The following is a 19350-nucleotide window of genomic DNA, read 5'->3' on the forward strand; positions in this document are numbered from 1 at the left end:
TAGCCATCTTGAAGGAAAATAATGATGTATAGTTCTTTATTTAGCTTTTTATCTTTAAATTTGTATTTTCTAGTACATTTGCTTCCAGAATCTTATGTCGTTTTTTTATCCTTAATATTTTTTGCAACAAATTGCATGTACTTACTCAATGTATTTCTCTGTATAAGCACAAAGTGTTTAGCTCACTAGGACTGTTGACAAGGTAGCAAAGGACTCTTCTGTGGTGGGACACTGACCACCCAGCATGCTTCAGTTTTAGGCATGCTAGCAGAAAACTAGGACACACCAGCACAGTGGTCCAGACAGCAGAGGAGCATTTCCAGTGAAAGGGTGGGATGCATTTTAGGATTGGCTTCCCTTTCCTGTCTTTAATTTTCCTTAGTTGATGAGCTTAGTCTCATCGAAAACTCCTTAAGTTCTGTGCTTTCCAGTGAATGAGAAGCAACTGGATATATAAAAAGACTTTTTAATGTAGAATTATTCCTAGTATCATCAGTAGCCTTGATCAGCCTGAGAGTGTTTATACTTTAAAAATGTCTTCCTACAAAACTGAATGTATAGCCGAGCCTTGGTGGTGCACACCTTTAGTTCCAGCACTCGGGAGACAGTGGCAGGCAGATCTCAGTGAGTTCAAGGCCAGCCTGGTCTACAGAGCGAGTTCCAGAACAGGCTCCACATCTACACAGAGAAACCCTGTCTCGAAAAAGAAAAAGAAAAATCCCTGAATGTGTTAGGATATTATCTTATTTTTTAATGGGGGAAAAAGCCCTTTAGTGGAAGCAGAAACGTTCTGGCCTTGCAGTCCGTACGGCTAGTCAAGTGACAGCAGGTGTCAGAGTAGCTCTCTTGGAACCCTGTGCAGTCTGCTTTGGCTGCCGTTACTTTCACGGATCTAATGATAAGCAGCTTCTTCCCGCTGCACCACCAGACACTGCAGACACCGTGTGTCTCTTCTCTAAGGTGGGGGTTTAGCAATTAAAATGGTTTGATTTGCGTTGTTCACTACTTGAAAGAAACAGATCCAATCGAATAGGCTAGTGATAGTAAAGTGATTATAATGAAAAATGTAGCTATTTACTTAAATTTAACATAAACATTTAGTTTTTCTTACTATTCTTGGTTATTAAATTTTAGATGGATTAGCATTTTGTTGCTAATGTTGTTCTTAGTTCCAAACCTAAGTGTTGCAACCTTAACTGGGAAAAGGCTCTCACCCCTCCTTAATGGAAGGAACTCATGCTACTCCACCATCTTATTACCAGCTAGAAAATTCATCGCAAATAATAATTAAGATGTACCTTGGCTTTTGTCAATATTAATACTGCTGCAGTTTTGAACATTATCACAGAGAGAAAACTTAAGAGAGTTGTTGATAGTGGCCACCCTTTAATATGTCAGGTGTCACGTAGCTTTTATGTCAAGAGAAGGGCGTGCACTTCCTAGACCTGTTGCTATTGGCTGTTACATGTTTGCTGGGAGTGTTGTGATTCATTTATCCATGCTGACTAAAGCCAATAAGCACATAAGTGTTGACATTTAAACATGTTTATGGCATAGGGCAGTTGCCAATACAGTTTACTACAGTTAGAAAAATGTAAAATATTAGCTCATCAACCTCTTAAGCAAGAATTTCCTGTGTGTCGCTGCTTCAGCTCGAATGCTGCATCTTGATCTTTTCTCACTGGTGTCTGCAGGGGGGAAAGCTTACACTGCAGTGAGTATAGTGAAAAGCCTTCCAACAAAAGTCTCAGTGCAGCAGCTTTTACAGCTTGACAAATGAAAGCCTGATGTGCGGCCCTAATTTGTCTTAGTAGTAAACACCCAGAGTCAGATACCAGGGTAAAAGCTGAAGGACCAGAGAAGTATAAAGGACCAGCCTCAGTCATCACTTAGCTCTCCAACATCTCAGTCTGAAAAGGGCCAAGCTCCTGTCTAAGCCTGTCTCATCACTTCCTGTTTCCTGTTGGCCTGTATAGTCCTGTCGGCCTGTACAGTCCTCCAGACTCTATGGTTAACTAGTAGCTAGCTCTGCCCTCTGATCTTCGGGCAAACAAATCTTTATTTGTCAGAACACAAACAAAATGTCATAACCATAGCCAAACCAGCTTTTAAACACAGCGTCTCCCTGATAGTGGACTTTATTGTTTAATAAAATCTAGTGTATTTTGAATGTCTTCAACTTGTATCAAAACATTTGACAAATCCAGTTTTAACTGTAGCTGATAGCAGATGATACCAGAACTATGACTGACCGTTTGCTCTAACAGGACAGAGCACTTGTACGCCTTCTTCCTTCAGTGGAGTCCAGAGATCTATGCAGAAGACACTGGGGAATACTCCAGGGAGCCTGGCTTCATAGTAGTCAAAAAGATCGACGAGGCGGAAACAGGGGAAGATCCCGCTGGTGACGCCGCAGGCAGGGAATGGGAGGTAAGGCCCCCGAGACTTTGATCCTCCCCTGTGCTCCCTTTCCTCCCCGCGGGACTGTCTAACCTTAGGGGACCCCATAAACTGTAAGAATTCATCGCACAAAAGCGGTTTTGAAGGCCTGGTTCATAGTCCATGCACATGTGTATTTCTTGAATGAATCTGAGTAGTAACTTAATGCTCTTTGTCACTGCCTTTACTTTAGTGAAATACTGGATTATTAGCGATAAAGTACTTTTTAGTATATTTTGCATATTTAAAAGAAGATAACATGGCAAAGATGGAAATAATATTAACTGCTATTCTATTGTCTTAACAATTTCCGATTTGATTTATCTGTATTTTTTTCTACGTGAAAGAACACGCATTTACACATTTAAAAAAATTAACTGTCATCTCCAAGTTTCACACCTAATAATCATTGTCTTGGCCTGAGTTTGGTGATACTAATTTGAAGGCAGTGAGTTAGTGCTAATTTCATATTAAAAAGAGGTTTTATGTGCTCAAATTTAATGAGTTTGTAAATAATGTCCAAGTTAATTTGATAAGCTTTTAAAAAAACTCCCTGTAGCTAAAAAATAATTTAAGACTGTGTCATTTTATAGCCTTTATCTTGGGGGTATTGATAGGATAATACTGTTTTTATGTTTTGGAATTTTTATCTTATTAGAAAACAGAGCAGATGCTAAAATGTGTTAATACATTTTATTACCCATTTGGTTAAAGTTTGTGGTTATCTGTGTAGTATGAATTTACTGTACATGTACTTAGCATGTATAATGATTAAGGTATACATGGCTTGTCTTCTGTTTAAGCTGTGGTCCTAGTTTTTTGTCTAATATCATTGTGTGTTACATACAGCATCCATTTCTAGTATATCGTCAATATGATGAAGGGAAAGAAAAATAATATATTGTACTTTTATTTCAATATTTAAATTAAAAGTATTAGTCTTAATTCCAGCTTTGTCTATAATAGCTCCAAACTAGTAATGACCTGAGTTACTACCAGCAGAACAAATGGGTAAATTTGCAGATATTTATAAAATTTTATGTAAACACACCAATAAAAGCACACCTAACAATGTAAGCAACTACATGGATGACTCTGGTAGACGATGGCTGGAATAGAAGGGGAGAGCAGGAGTAGCTGAAGCCCGTAGGCTCTTAGCAAAGCGGCAGGAAGGGAATGGATGGTGAGGCTGGGCACAGGCTCACACTTAGTGTGGATGGGGTCACCTGGGCACTGCCTGTCCCTGCTGTGTCCCTAGATTTCCAAAGAAGTGCACAAGTTAAGGTAGCAGCAGTTGAAAGCAGCTTACACTAAGAGAAGATAAATTAGTGAAAGATGTTATGTAACTGATGAGGACTTAGCGGCAGCGAGGCAATGATGAAGTTTCTAAGTGGGGCAGTAAAATGGTGGACAGCAGTGCTTTCAATCAAGAATGAATTGAGAACTTTTCCCCAGTTTTGGTTGGATCATTAAGTCTGGAGATAGGAAACTACTGAGTCTCTGTTGCTTCCTCTTTTCATTGGATGCATGTGTGTGTGCATGGATGTGTATGGATGCTTGCGTTAGGTCGGACCATACTACGCGTACTAATGTGTGTGTGCAGAAGCCAGGGTTGACGGGAATCTTCCTGGTTGCTCCTCCGCTCCCTGCTTTAAGGCAGCCCAGAGTTCACACACAATGCTTGTCTCCACAGCTCGCTTGCTCTGGGGATCCCCATCACAATGGTTAAAGCTGGAATTATAGGCAGCTTGCACGGCCTCCTGGTCCCTGCATGGCTTCTGGGGCTCCAAGCTCCCAAATTTAGGTTTTTTTCCTTTGTTTTGTTTTGTTTTTTTTTCCCAGCTGACACTGTAACCTGTGACGTCTCGTGATCCCCACTGCTGGCTATTTTGACTTAAAGGAATGGCTTCAGTTTCTGGGGGAAACATGGAGGATTGCAATCTATAGGTTCAGATTTATCTATCTCCCAAAAGAAAACAAAATGTAGTAGGAAAAGTTCAGTTTGTAAACTTGCTGTACCTCCTGGAAACAGTGTTGCGTGGTCTAAGGCGGTAGCCTCCCCGTGTTTGTGGCTGCGGTGGTTTTGGGTTGGGGTCACGTGACTGAGGAGCGGGAAGGGCTTTAAGACTGAAGGTGCCGCTTCACCTGTCACCAGCCTTCCTTAGATTGCTTGGACAGCTTGTGTGCATGGTCACCCTTCCCAGCTGTAAACTTCCGGAAGTCTAGGCTAGGAAGGAAGTTTGCCGCCATCCTGTTTTCCCACTTGGAGTATTCCACTCGTCTTCTGTTGTAGCAGGAGAGACAGAAAGAGCAAGGCCTTCTCTCTCGGAACAGTTCTGTTGGGAAGGTCCTTGTCAGCGTTTGATCTGTTCCTTCTTCTGGGGACCATCAGTAACAGAAAGCCCAGCACTGGGTAGTTGACAGTGATGTGGGCAGCCTGGCATGTCTCTGTTTTAACCTTCTCCAGGAACAGAGCGATTGCCCTTAGCTCTGGTGCTAACCCTTCTAGATTGTTTGCAGACCCTGTGCTATCTCTGTCACTACTCTTAACATTTGCTAAACAACTCTAAGTCATGGCACCCAAAATTGCTAAGATGTGCAGTCTGAATTGGAAAGTTGTAAGACGTATTTAAAAGAGCTTCGTCTACAAACTACAGAGATTAAATGACAGTTTTATGAGTAAACAGATCAGACAGGAATTTCAGAATTTGAAGGAAGAGGACAGCAGGAAGAAAGCACAGTATTAGAGGTTTATGTGTGAGCTCCAGACCAGCTGGCCAGCAGAACCCCTCTCCCACAGAAAACAGGGAGAGTTTAGCCAGTGAGGTCCCCCAATGAGACATCAGGATAATTGCTGTACTCCGAAAAGGAACCAGGGGCGTGGCATCCATTGCGTTTACTGGCGTCAGAGGAACCTTGTAGGAGTGGTTTTCTCCTTCCACCATGTGGGTCCCAGGAGTCAGGTCATCGGCTGCAAGCACCTTTGCAGACTGTCCCACCTCCCGAACTGGAGTTGCGCTTTTGATCATTGTTAGAGGGAAAGGCCCTGACTCATTCTCTGCCCCGATCCTTGCCAAGCATTGGTGAATTGGTATTCCTTTCAGTGTTTAGTTTTTCAGAGCCTGGTTCTTTCCGAGTGTTGGATATTACTCAGGTTTCTCAGTCACTCAAAGATCAGCCATCCTTCTAAGTATAAAAGTAGTAACATGTTGCTTACTTATAGCATAAACCCCTGAAGGTTTACTCAAAACATTTTAGTGTATACCTTCTGCCTCAGTTTTTCAAGTTATCTGTGTGTTGATTTTGATTATAAATCCCAGTGTTCTCCAGTTGATTATATACGTGTAAATATTTAACCTGATGTTAGTTTTCTACACCATTAAGCTCAGGTATATCATTACTGGATTTTTTTCCCCCTGTTGCACGGACTCAGTTCTGTTTGCACAGCTGTCATTAAGTAGTTATCACTAGAGTCGTTCATTAGTTTTCCACAGAACACCAGTGCGATACTGCTACAGCTCCCAGGAAGCACCGTGCCGGAGGACTGCAGTTGGGTATTGAGTATGGTATCTGCTAAGCAGCTGGCCAGTAAATGATCTTACGTGCATTTTCCCAAGTACATCTCCTTATTGTCATTAAAGAACTATGTAGTTGCAGATTAAAATTAAGCCAGTACAAGCGAACATGTTTCCTAATCTCTTCTCGGCCTAGTCGCCAAAATGCACATTCAGCTGGAACTATCAAAACTAAGGAGAGGCTCTGTGCCTACCGTCAACCCAGGGGGCCCCGTTCTCAAGTCTGGCTTCTGAGTGGACAGCAACCAGAACCGGCTGTGCTACCCCTGTTGCCTTGGCTGTCTTGGGTCAGCACTGTTCACTGGGTAGCATCCGCCTTCATGCTGGAGAAAGGTAGCTAGGCAAGTTTTTAAAATGTTCCCTTGAACGTTTCAGTACTGCTGATGGCTTTGTCTTGAGGACTGGTGTTACGAGGAAGGAACGTGACCACAGTGTGTGTGTTACGTTTAAGGAATGTGGTTGAAAGTTATGGGGGAGGGGCATGGCTGGTCTGCAGGAAGGAAAAGATTACCTGCAAGGTAATCTGGGTTCTGTGGGTTCTGCCCAGTGTTGTAGGTAATGAAAAGGGATGTGTGTTTGAGGAGATGCCTTGGGTGTGAGACACAGTGAGTTAATAGTAGAGCAAGTCGGCCTGAAAATGGGAGACATATTTGGACATGGCCCTTACAGCAAAGATAAAACTGAACTCCAGGTAATTTTAGTTTCCATCTAAATTAAATGTAGTTCTAGTTCTTACTTGATCTTTTAAAAATAAGCTTCTGCCTGTATTCCACATACTACTAATTAGTGACGGATAATGTGTGTAGACACAGTGACATGTTAATTGCAGTCCCATGTGTGACTGGAGAAGAATTCTGGAAATGGTACACGGTACATGGTACACGGTGCTTGTAACCATGACACTTTTAATGTATCTGTCAGTGCCATGGAAATGTGTGTCTGTGTCTTTAAACTTCTGAGCCTTTTCTTTGCACATTTGGGTGCAGTGCAACCGAACTTAAGCATGGGAAACTCTCTCTTCCCTCCCCGGCGTTACAGTCTCCACTCAGGACCATCTGTGCCGTGGATGCTACTTAGTGATTAGCTCTCGGTCGTGTCAATCAAATCTTGGTTGCTAGCGAACTGTTCTGTGACTGTGGCAGGGCTCTGGGGCTGGGGATGTATATTTGACCGAGGAAGAATGCTTTTGAAAAACAGTGCTGCTGTGATTTGCTGAGGCTTCATGTGACCTGGGAAGGAGATGTCCCGTCTCTGGTATGGGAAAAAGGGGAGAAGACATCAACCAGTTAATCATAAGTACACTCTGGTAAATCTTGATCAATTATTGCAGTTTCTGTATCTGCCAGGCTTGCTTTAGTACCATTATGCAAAACTATCTCGTGCTTGAATATATAATCAGAGTATTTATAGAGTAAAATCGTGTACTGTTGCAGAAAATACTTTGAAGATGTAGTTAAGAATTCTAAATATCCTTAAAAAGAGAATTAATTTTGCTTTGTAAAAATGTGGTACTTTTATTCTCTTCAAAAGATAGATAGCAAATCTTTATTACAGCCTTAATGTTTTCATTTAAACTTTATCTTGTAGGTAAGGGTTTGGAATTGTTTACCTTGTTTAAAAGAAGAGGGGAGAGTGAAAACTAAATTTGAGTAGATTCTGTTAGAACTTACTGGGAACTCTTGAGAAAAATGCTATTAATCTGTAGTCTAAGAAATGGTTTGTAAAGCTGTCCAGAAAGTTTCCTTGTGCTCTCATAAATGGTAAGCATGTCACAAATGACAAAATCCCTTTAGTTGATGTTATTAATTATAATGTTCGGTTTTGTTTTTCTATTACATCAGCGCTGGGGGGGGGTCTGTGCACCTCAAAATATCAGCTTTTAAATTCGTGATCAGATTTATCAGATTAGCGCTTAGCTCTACCTGTTTAGTTTTTAACCAAGAACAGCAAAGGTATTCGTAATCTTTTAGTTACAATCTAAATAAGTACTTCTCATGAATTTTGAAAATGTTTTAGTCACAAAGTTAGGCCAATAGTGGATGTTTTGAACTCCAAAGGTCAGCACAGTACTGCACATCACACACTGTACACTCACCAAAGCCTTCATGCTTGTCGGAAGCTCTTTTGTGTTTTTTTTTCTCAGGGTTTTTTCCTGTTTCTTACCGGCCACCAGCTTTCCCCGGGTGTGTGCTGTAGACGGAAGTGTAGTATTCTGCCTGACTGTTGCCATCACAGCGTGAAAGTGCCGTAGTGAGAGACTGAGGAAGCTGTGTGGACTAGGGTGAAATTTGGTGGCCCAGAATCAGCTCGCAGCTAACGAGGCGTCACCTCGCCAGTCTGTGTATCGAAGGCTTTCTAGGTAGTGACGTGTGACCTCCCGTGTACCAAGCTTAGTTCCCACTTGAAATGAGGGGATGTAGGAGTGTAGGGCAGGGGAAGGGCTTGAGCAGAGTAGGCTTGTAACCCGGAGTCCCTGGGTTAGGCTCTCCTTATGAAGACTCTTCTGTATTGAAACTGAAAGCAAAACATGTTTCTTCTGAGCGAGTTAACAGTGTTTGGTGCACGGGGAGGCCCACGTTTCTTCTGAGAGAATTAACAGTGTTTGGCGCACAGGGAGGCCCATGTTTCTTCCCTCGGTGGTGTCACTGCTTTTCTGTATGCTTCCGTCTTTCACACTGCAGATCCGCAGTCATACAGGGAGACCTCTGATGAACTGTCCGATGGAGCAGCTAAGAATGGGGTCGTGTGTTTCCATCAGCAATGACAGCGTTCCAAATACCGGTGTGTGCACTGTCAAGTTAGACCTACAGTTAACCCATAGGCTGGTACGAGGTAGTCTCGTTTCATGGGTGAGATCATTTAAGTCAAACTTGTGAAGAGGGCTGACAGGATGGCTCAGTGGGTAAAGATCCTTGCTGTAAGACCTGGTGACCTGAGTCCCATCTCCTGGACCCACGTAGGAGAGGAGAAGAAGCCTGACTGCTGGGAGTTGTCCTCTGACCTCCGCTCACGCACCCCGGCACATACACGCCCTCACATGTATGTGCCAAGTAAATAAATAGGTAGAAGATGCCTCGGACAGAAACGTGTGCAACAAAATTAACCCTTTGCAACTTAGCTTCCGTGAGAATCGTGTCACCCAATTATGTTTGCCTCTGTCTTTATTCCTTTCACTTCTTAGCCTTAAGGCTGCTTTCAAAATTCATGTCCACATCTTCAGCTTCAATTTCCAGTCATTCATTGGCTTGGAACTGTTCATGTATTTGACAGACACTTGTCCGGGTTCTTACCTTTTTTTGGTTTTGTTTGTTTGTTTGTTTGTTTGTTTTTCGAGACAGGGTTTAGCTTTGGAGCCTGTCCTGACACTCGCTCTGTAGACCAGGCTGACCTCAAAGTCACAGAGATCCACCTGCCTCTGCCTCGCACCTAGTTCTTACCTTTTAGGTGTCTCTCAGTAAGCTGTAATTTGCTGGGAAGTATTTGATAAAAGTTTAAACTTAGTCCAACTCATCTTCAGCATTAAAGTCATTATATATCAGCACTACGTATTCTTTTTATTAGTAATTTTTTTTTTACTGTTTTGATTATTTTAGGTTGTCCTCATGTGAAAAAGACAGGTTTTCTTTCCTTGGTGTTTTGTATGTGGAGCTCTGGGGAAGGCTGCTGCTGAGTTTCTGACATGTCCAAGAATTAGCTCACACACTGGCTTCCAGAACAGCAGCAATGCTCTAAATGGGAAGGTGGTCCTCACAGCTGAGATGACTGTACTAGCGATGGAGATACCAGCCGCAGCTAGCTCTGTGTCTCGAGTAGTAATCTCTTCTGTACATGAATCAGGGGCATGTCACTATGATGTTTGAGTCCAGAGTGAGACCTTCATTCTATGTGTCCTGTCCACATCCCCAAGGTCTCTGCTCTTCCTGTTATCGGTCCTCAGAGTATAAAGAGGGGAAGGTGGTTTTTAAATACATTTCCATCTGGAGAAACCAGGAAATAGGGAGGCTGCTCACGTTCACAGAGCTCTAAGAAGCTTCCTGGAAAGTAGAGATCCGGTCTCAATGCCTTTCTTCCTTCTGCCGTGTCATGCTGCCTGCTGGAGTAGTGACGAGAACTTTACTAAAGACCTTCAACAAAGGCCTTACTGTCCCTAAAGCAACTTCTGCCCTGTGGACAGTCACAACTTGATTGAAGGGACTCATCCATACAGGCGCTGGGCTTTTGCATTTCTATCTGACTTAGTAGTTCAAAAGTATATCTTAGGTATATAAATTATAAGGCATACAGTTAAAATGAAGATATGATTCTATCCAACATTAAAATTATAACATCTTTTTATATTATATTTGTCTATGTGGGATTTTTTTTTGTCTCATGTTACCTCTCCAAACTGATAAACCACTACCCTGAGTATGTTATTATTCCATTGCTTTTTTTATTTTACTGAATAGCATTTACTTTTGTTTATTTTCATGGGACAATTACAAATAAAATATAAAAATATAATACAATAAGAAAGCAAAACTACTACATCAGGATTGGACAGAACAAACAAACAGAAGGAAAATAGCTCAAGAGGCTCCCTTGTTCACACACTCAGGAATCCCATAAAAATACTAAATTGGAAGCCAGAATGTATGCATAGAGGATACTCTTTCTGCTTCCTCTTCCACAGGATTCCCTGACCCCTGAGGGAAAGGGTTTGATGGAGACATCCCATTTAGGGCTGAGTGTTCCAAGGTCTCTCACTCTGCTGGCTGTGGGTCTCTACATTTGTTCCCACCTGCTCCAGGGGCCAGCTTCCCTGATGACGGCTGTTGCACAAAGCACTGACCTAGGAGTATAGCAGAATGTCATCAGTAGTCATTTGTTGCTCTTTAAAAACAACAACAAAGTAGTATTTGCTTTTACCCTGTGTCCCCTGGCTGTCTGGTCTCAGGTTCCTGTTGAGTGTCAAGAATGGGTTCCATCCGGTGGAGTAGATCTTAAATCAATCAGACATTGTCTGGTTACAACCACAGGTCACCACTGCCCTACCCAGCATATCTTGCAGGCAGTGGTTTTAGGTTTACAGAAAATTAAGCAAGATGCATAGTTCTCACATACTTCATTTTAATCCCTTGTACACAAATTTCCCTACTATTAGCATGTCATTGCTGGGTATGTTTCTAAAAGTTAATGACTAATACTGGTAACCCAAAGGGCAGGGGCATAATCAGAATTCATTTTTATACTGTGTATTTCATGCATATTTGCAAGTGAGTAATGATAGGACCACATTGCACTTTGACTGCGCTAGAGCGGCTGGGGAGATAGATCCTTACTCGTCCTTCATTCCCTGTCTAAGTGCTGGTGCCCACTAACCTTCTCACTGTAAGTTTGTACTTTCCAGTCACTAGTAGAAACAATACGGTTGGGATTCCTAGCAATGATGCATTTAAGACTGCTATAATATTCGGCCGTATGGATATACCAGTTTATATATTCACTGACTGTTTTTGTTCTGTATTGTGAGCATTTATCAAAAAAAATCAGTTGGTATCCAGATGCTGTATAGACATGTCTTCAAGTCACACAGTTAAATACCAGGGAACCCAATGGTGGGTTATATGGTAAGAGTATGTTTAGTTTCGTGAGACGGTGCCAGCATGGCTATACCATTTTGAATTGATCCAACCATAAGTGCAAACCCTGTCAGTTGTTTGGGGTTTGTCCATACTAAAAAGCACATAATAATATCCTCCTGTTTAAGTTGGATTTTTCATTTAGTTTCAATAATAGTTCTTTTTCAGTTACATATGTCAAAGAAAGGATATCATTTGTGGCTTGAGTTCATAGACATTTTAGTTTTTAATCATATCTAGCTTGTAAGTTTTCTGGTTCATGATTTTTCTTTTGGTATTCCATACTTAAAAATAACTCTTCAAACCCTTGGTTACTTTGAGTTTTCCATATATTGAAAGAATCTTACATTTTTGCCTTTTCCAGTTGGGTTTTCGGTGAGAGACAAGAACTTTTTTCTCCCGTTCTGCCAGCCTGGTCTCTGGGGTGGTGATGTCCTCTTTTCATTCTTGTCCTTCTTCCGTCGCCAGAACCAGTGGCTGTATTTGTGTGAGTGTATTTCTGTTGTGTTCCACGGATGTGTCTGCTGGTTGCCAGCCTCCTTCTCTTACTTAATGTAGCTTTATGGTAAGTCTCAGAAGAGAGCAGCGTCGGTGCCCCAGGAGTTTGTCATTGGTCTTTTCAGCTGTTTGGGGTCTTCCCTGGTAACCCTTTCAGGTCAACTTTTGAATACTCTGTAGCTGCAGAATAACTTGGAATTGCGTTGGAACAGTAGATTAGATGGGGATGGTAGATAACCTTGGTTACACTGAATGCAGCTTCCTACCCATGAACATAGAGCATCTCCAGTTACTTAAACCTTTGTTTTCTTCGTTAGGATTTCACGCTTTTCTTTGTGGTGGAGCTTCTGTACACTTTGTTAGGTCTGTGCCTAAGTATTTCACGATTTGGAACTAAAATAAGTCATGTTAATGGCAAGGACTTAATTTTTGTATATTAACCTGGGATGCGGGAAATCCTGCTGCTGTTTATAAATCCCAGCAGAGTTTTAGTTGATGTTAGATTTTCTTTATTCACAATCAGTAGCATTTTTAAAACAAAGACATGTTTAATGCCTTCCATTTCATTGTTTTTGAGGACTTCCTGTAAACTGTTGAACAGAAGTAATGAGGGGGAGTCTACTTGTCTTTCTCCAGGTCTCAATACAAGAGAATCTTGTTTTTCCCTGCTGTTGTGATGGTAACCATAGTATTATTCTTTTTATATATTCTCTGTCAAATTGGCCTCCTCCGTGCTTCTAGATTGCAGATTGTTTTCATCACAAATGAATATTGGATTTTCTCTTTTGATACTCTTGATCACAATATTTTTCTTTAGCCTCTGGGGAATATCAGTTGCTTTTCTAGTATTGAACCAGCCTTGTATACCTGTAATAAAGTTCACTTGATCGTTATGTATATTTATTTTCATGCGTTATTTGATTTGATGGCACTGGCTAATATTTTGTTACATATGTGTGCATGTATTTTCATGAGAGATAACGTTCTGTGCTCTGCTTTTCTTGTAATGTCTTTATTTGTTTCTTTATTAGGGCAATGCTGGCTTCACAGAATGAGTTAGTAAGTATTTCCTCTGCTTCTATTTTCTACAAGACTGTGGAATGCTGGTTCCAGTTCTTCCTTCCATGTTTGGCCTATACTTATCTGTGAATCCCTGTGGGCCTGCTGCCTCCTGTTTTGGAGAGTTAACCCTTGATTCCGTCTGATTAAGGGATAGGTCAAATCATGTGACCTGTTTCTTCTTGTGTTGTTTTTGGTGGTTTATGTCTTTTGGGAATTTATCTCCCGCTCTTTTCCACCTTCTCTGGTTTTAATGAAATATCTTATAATTCAGAGTTTTCACCTGCTAGCATTTCAATTATATTCATTTTAACTTTTTCTAGTGCTTGTCCTTCTATTTGTGATACGTATTTTCAGGGTATAGCTTATATTAGGAATCCTTCTCTCTCCACTTTTGAGTGTATGAAATTATCTTCTCTAACTCATCGTTTAACTTGCCTACTTTTCTAAGGGTGCTCTGTGCTCTGTCAGTCTTATCTCCCCCCCCCCCCCAGTTTGAGAGGAGGGCCTGTGCTTTTTGGTATTAAGGTTCTATTGTTGTTGTTGTTATGCTTTTTTGTAGACTCCCAAGAATTTACTTCTTTTAAAGGCTTGTTAGTATCTTTTTTTCCCTCCTGAACAATAAGAAGAATCCCCCTCTCTCCTCAGCTGTGGGCTGGTGAAGTCTCTCTCTACTGCATAGATCTCAGATCACTCTGTAGGCATTGTTTATTTCTTGCTGCCATTTGTTCTGTGAATGTCTTCCCTGAAGATTTGTTGATGGGTAACACTCTTAGATTGTCTCTCTCTGGAAATAAACTGTGTATTGAAAATAGAAAACTGCTGAACGCGTACAGTTTTTTTTTCTTGTTATTATTCCCAAATAATCCAATGTTACAATGAGCTGTTATCTAGTATTCAGTGTGGTGGGTATTGGAAGTACATCATGGGTGTTCTATAGCACCTGGGAGAGTCTATGTGTGCAGGGACTTGAGTACCTGGGGGTCCAGGAATCCACATTGAGCCAGTTAGCTCCTGGTGGAGAGATGGCTGAGGCACAACTGTGTGTTTTTTTGTTTTTTGTTTTTGTTTTTGTTTTTTTGCTTGCTTTGGGGTTTTCTTTCCTTCTTTCATTTTTCTCATCTTACAAAATCATTTTGCTCAGGTAGACAATTGTAGGTTGGCCATGTGTTTTCTGCCATGTTGTGGTCTTTGTTTGGTATTTATCTATTCTGTGTTCATGTTTGCTGACGTTAAGAGTCCTCAGGACCTGAATGCAGAGGCTGTCACTTCTCACTCCCAGGGGATTTGCATCTGTGCTTGGACAGTTTGCCTCCACTTGGAGATGGGTGAATTTTCTTGCTGGTTACTTAATAATGAAACAACAACAATAAGCCTTGTCTTTCAAATATTATGAAGTTTACTAGATGTATTATGTATGTATTTCTTGCTTAGGGAACAGAATAGATGTGGAAAATTCTCAGCGGTACCTTTTCTTTTTAGCTGGGACTTGAAATCAATCATATCTTACCAGTCTAGTCTGTATGCTATGCTCGCCACTGTCTCTGCCTTTTGTTCTTAATAGTGAGTCATGGGACTTTCAGGTGTGTTCCCAGTTTGCTAAGTTACTTGTGATTATCTGCTTTTTTGACATAATCGATTGTTTCAAAGTTACATTTGTTGTATAAAACTCCTATCTGGTTAGTTTTCAGAAAGGCTTGTTTTTAATCATCTCTTCTGTTTGCTTATTTTTAGGATTAAAAACTTCACATGTAAGTTCTGTCTGAACTTTCAGTGTCTAGAGTTGGTGCAGTATTTTTGTGTCCTTAATTAGGGCTGTGTGCTAGGTTATCATTTATTATTATGACCATATATTTGATATATCTTCTCCGTGAGAATCTTGAGGTCCTGAATTGAGCATGTTGTCTTTCTTAGACTGTTTCTTTTTAACAGACTATGCTATATGAAGGGGATCACACGGTCGTATTCTTGGGCTTTCTGCCTCTGCAGTTCAGACACGGTTGGTATGCAGACAGTGCCTAGAAAGTGAGTGTCAGAAGGACCGCTCTGGTGCTCTGACACTTGCCCACCCTTGGAAACAGATACCAGGTTGTAAAAACGATAATGGCCTGAGTAAATGCATTCAAAAGGCTAGTTAAAGTCAGGAATAATAGTGACTCCATGATCAGTAGTTTAACATCACTGGGTATTTCATAAAAGACCATGTAAGGGCCTAGCAATACGGCTTAGCAGGTTAAGGTGCTTGCCACCAACCCTAACAAACTGAGGTCTGTCCCTGGGACCCACAGAGTGGAAGCAGCGTGTTTCTGTGATTTCAGCATACATGCAGCAGCATGCAGACACACACGCAAATGTCATGGGTATACATATGTATATGTATAATATGTAATAAACACACGCACACACACATATATATTAAAACCTTCGAAAAAGAGCGTTTACTGTAACCCTCTTATTTCCTTAAGTGTTAAAATCCTAAGTTTCCCCAAGCTCTATTAACTCCTCGATAAATCCGCATCCATTTGTCAACGAACAAGTGAATCAGAAAGAGCCTTGAATGACTGTGTTTATACTCCTTGAGAACTATGTTTTTGCTCTGAGAACATAGATATTAAGAGAGAACAGATTATGTAAATAGATGTTCTTTTCTCCTAATGTGATACAAACAGGATTAGCCCTTTTATGAAACTTATTATATCATCTTTTCTAAAAGCTTTTACAACACTCATAGTCTATAATTAAAAGACTTTAAGTATTTTCTGCATTGTTGAGAAAATCTGAGTAATCTGTAAATGTGATTATATAGTCAGTTTTAGTTAATTAATTGATTATTGATCGATTTTTTTTGTGGGGTGGCGGTCCAGGTCTCTCTATTATGAAGCCCTGGTGTTGTGGGACTTATTATATAGACAGGCTGGCCTTGAATTCACAGAGATCGTCTGCCTCTGCCTATTTCTATGGTGTCCTACTACCTTGTAATCCTAGCAGCAATGAGGAAGTCAGAGGAGGAGGATTGAGAGTGACCGACTTTAGGAGTCCCTAAGGCACTGTTAGAGGAGAACCGGCAAGCCCCCTGAGTCCTTGGGTGGTGTGGCCCGATCTTAAGGAGGGTCACCTTGTCCTTGGGTGACACGCCTGACAGGTCAGGGCACCTACCTAGAGCTTCTTCCCGAAGAACCCGACGTGGACCGGTGGAAAGGCTAAAGGTACTTTAAGTGAATCCAGGCCCAGGAAAGGGAAGCAGCCCCCTCGAGAAGAGACCAGCCATGCCAAGTGGGGGCGGAGCAGAGATTAGTGTCACGAGGCCCCATCTGTCCCGGCTTCCAGCTGACGTGGACATGAAAGCTGCGTCTCTCCATGGTGAGGTGAGCCTTGGGCAGGAAGACTGCCTTACCCCCAAGGCCAGCTGAGGTGGCGACAGCAAACTCAGGTTCAGTCGTGCAGCCAGCTCCAACCTGTTCCGCGTGGCCCCGAACTGAAAGTGTGAGCTTGCTGGAGGAGCTGGCTAATGTAACTAATTATTGCGAGCTTCTCTTACCTTTTGTTATCTTTGGACCAGGAAGACAGATAATTCCATTTATTCTCATCAGTTTATTGCTCGGCTTTCTTTGTGGCCACCCTAGGGCCACGGGCTGTTCCTTTGGCTCGTTTTTTAACCAGTAGTCGCAAGCAGTTTGAGGATTGCCAGCTGCCGTGTTAGCCTTGGAAAGGGTCAAGCTGCCTCTTGGAGAGGCCTTCCTGCCCATTCCCTAAGGCCCGCCTGCCCCGAGGGATCGGACAGCATGCTGTTTCTTTTTACTCTGCATTTACCCTGTTGGTCTTCCTATCAGTTCTGTTTTCTAAACTGTGATTACCTGTTTACTCTTTTTCTTTACTGTAATTCCATCAAGCGTTATTGTGAAAGTAACACTTTGCTTTTGGCAAAGTAGCACAGGGCTTCTTTTTTAATGAAACAGTTTTAAATGAGGAATTAGAGTATGGCTTCAGAAATACTGTTCTCACTCATTTTTGTTAGCTATAACTACTCAAGCTTATGTTTCCTTTTCTAATGTATTTATGTATATATTTATGTATACCATAATGTATACATGGAGATAATACTTTTAATTTTACTATTTTTTTTCATTCAGAAAGTAGTAGCCAAAAATGACATGTTGAGAATTTAGCTTGTTTGGGAGTAGTCTTGGACAGAAATACTTCAGGTTCTAGAGGAACCATTAAGCAAAGAAGATACTGGGGTTTGTTTTCAGTAGTATTTTTCTTAAGTCTGAGATTTCTCATAGTATATATATTTTGATCATATCTCCCTCAGCTCTTCCCACATTCACACTCACCTGGCAATCCACTGAACTTTGAGTTTTCATTGTTTTTGTTTGTGTCTTCTCCCAATCAAGTTTATTTGTATTGTCCCCTTATTCTTGGGGGTGGGGCCTGTCCTGCAGTGTGGCAGACCCAGCAAGGCTTATGTCATTGAAGAAAGCTGATGTCCCTCTTCCAGCAGTTCTCAAATGCCGATAGCTCCTGGCCTAAGGGTGGGACTCTGCCCACCCCACACTGTCCGTACGCTGGAGTTTTGCCTGGCTTGAGCTTGTGCAGGGCTTGTGCGGACTGTAGCAATCTCTGTGAGCTCGTATGTTCATCTTTGCTCTGAAGTCCAGAAAGCATGGTTTCCTTGAAGTCATCCAACACCTCTGGCCCTTGTAGTTGTTTGTCTTTTCTGAGGATCCATCCCTAAGCCACGTAGGGGAGAGGTGTGATAAAGACATCCAGTGTAAAGCTCAGCATAAAGACATCAGTGTAGAGCTGAGCATAAAGACATCAGTGTAAAGCTCAGCATAAAGACATCCAGTGTAGAGCCAAGCACTCTGGAATCGTCTTCTCAGCACATTGTGCTTCTCCGTCTAAGTCCCCATCTGTTACGAGTCGAAAGCTGTTCTGGTGTTAGGAAGAGGCGTTCTGATCTCGGTGGGTCTGCAGTGGGTCAGAGGAGCCCTCTGAGTGCTGTCTGCTTGGTAGGCTGTCTGGTATGTGAATGTGTTCTGATTCATGAGACCGGAACTGAGAGCATCTCTGTTACATTCTCTGCTCTCTAGTCTGCTAGTGTTGTTTCTCTCTGCCCATCTAAAATGGAGATGTGTAAGTTTTATTCTGCATCCGCATGGATAACAATGGAAAGAAATGGTTACAAAATCACTCTTCCTGCCTGCGAGGGCCCTTCAAAGACCAGAGAGACTATAGGATGGTGTTTGTTTCTGTGGTGTAGGTAGGGCGTGATACCTCCTTCCCACTGGACCATAGGATGGTGTTTGTTTCTATGGTGTAGGTAGGACATGATACCTCCTTCCCATTGGCCTTAGTGTTGTATCAAAACCATGCCAGTACTCAAGGCATGGTGTTAGCCAGAGTGAGCATGCTTTTAGATGGAAATTCTTGTTTCCCTTACTTTTGTACTTTGTCTGTCAGTAGTGTGATAACTAATATAGATGGATGGTGTCATTCCTGTTAGGTTTAGTCTTCTGGACAACCTAGTAACTTCTGTGCGTAGATCAAGAGTTACCAAAAACATAGAAAATCAATGGAAGTCTGGATTCAGTATCTATATGGGGAAATTTTATCTCACTTTTAGCCATTTTTTTAAAAGAGGAAATGCATTTCTATACTGTTTCATTTTTCTCTTTGTTAATTTACAGGGTTTTTGATATCATTCTGTGTCTTCTCTCCCCATAGCATGACTAGATATGAGTATCTAAAGAAATGTGAAGTTACCTGATGCCTCTGTGATCCCAGCACTTGAAAATGGAGGCAGGAAGATAAGGGGTTCGTGGTCATTCTCAGCCAAATACTATGTTTGAGTCTAGCCTGGGCTACATGAGACCTTCTCAAAAGAGGGAGGGAAGAATGAAGGAAGACGAGGGAAGGAAAGGATGAAGGGGGGAGAAACTAATGGATTTATAAGGCCTGGGAAGAGAGCGATACATTTAAAAAATATATGAATGGGCCAGCAAGATGGCTCAGCAGGTAAAAATGTCACTTACAGCCAAGCATGTTGTCCTAAATTTAGTCCCCAGGACTCACATGGTAGAAGTAAGAGCTGGCGTCTGCAAGTTATCTTCTACACTTGTACACATGCGCTCTGTCTCTTTCTCTGTCTCTCTCTG

The 19350-nt window shown here is 41.7% G+C and overlaps 1 protein-coding gene across 8 annotated transcripts in view; it reads left to right on the forward strand.

Annotated features, from left to right (window-relative positions):
- The window catches only part of Oxr1 (oxidation resistance 1), a 319071-nt gene that overhangs the window by 286738 nt on the left and 12983 nt on the right, over positions 1–19350 (forward strand). For 6 of the 8 annotated variants that reach the window (XM_040730328.1, XM_040730327.1, XM_040730330.1 and 3 more), the window contains one exon: positions 2268–2430. In XM_040730328.1, coding sequence (XP_040586262.1) covers positions 2268–2430 — 163 coding nt within the window. Of the gene's footprint in view, positions 1–2267; positions 2431–7081; positions 7321–19350 lie in introns of those variants that run through there. The other 2 variants (XM_040730332.1, XM_040730333.1) reach the window with 2 other exon arrangements.

Source organism: Mesocricetus auratus, unplaced genomic scaffold (genome assembly GCF_017639785.1).
Source record: "Mesocricetus auratus isolate SY011 unplaced genomic scaffold, BCM_Maur_2.0 Super-Scaffold_100023, whole genome shotgun sequence".
Lineage (NCBI taxonomy): Eukaryota > Metazoa > Chordata > Mammalia > Rodentia > Cricetidae > Mesocricetus > Mesocricetus auratus.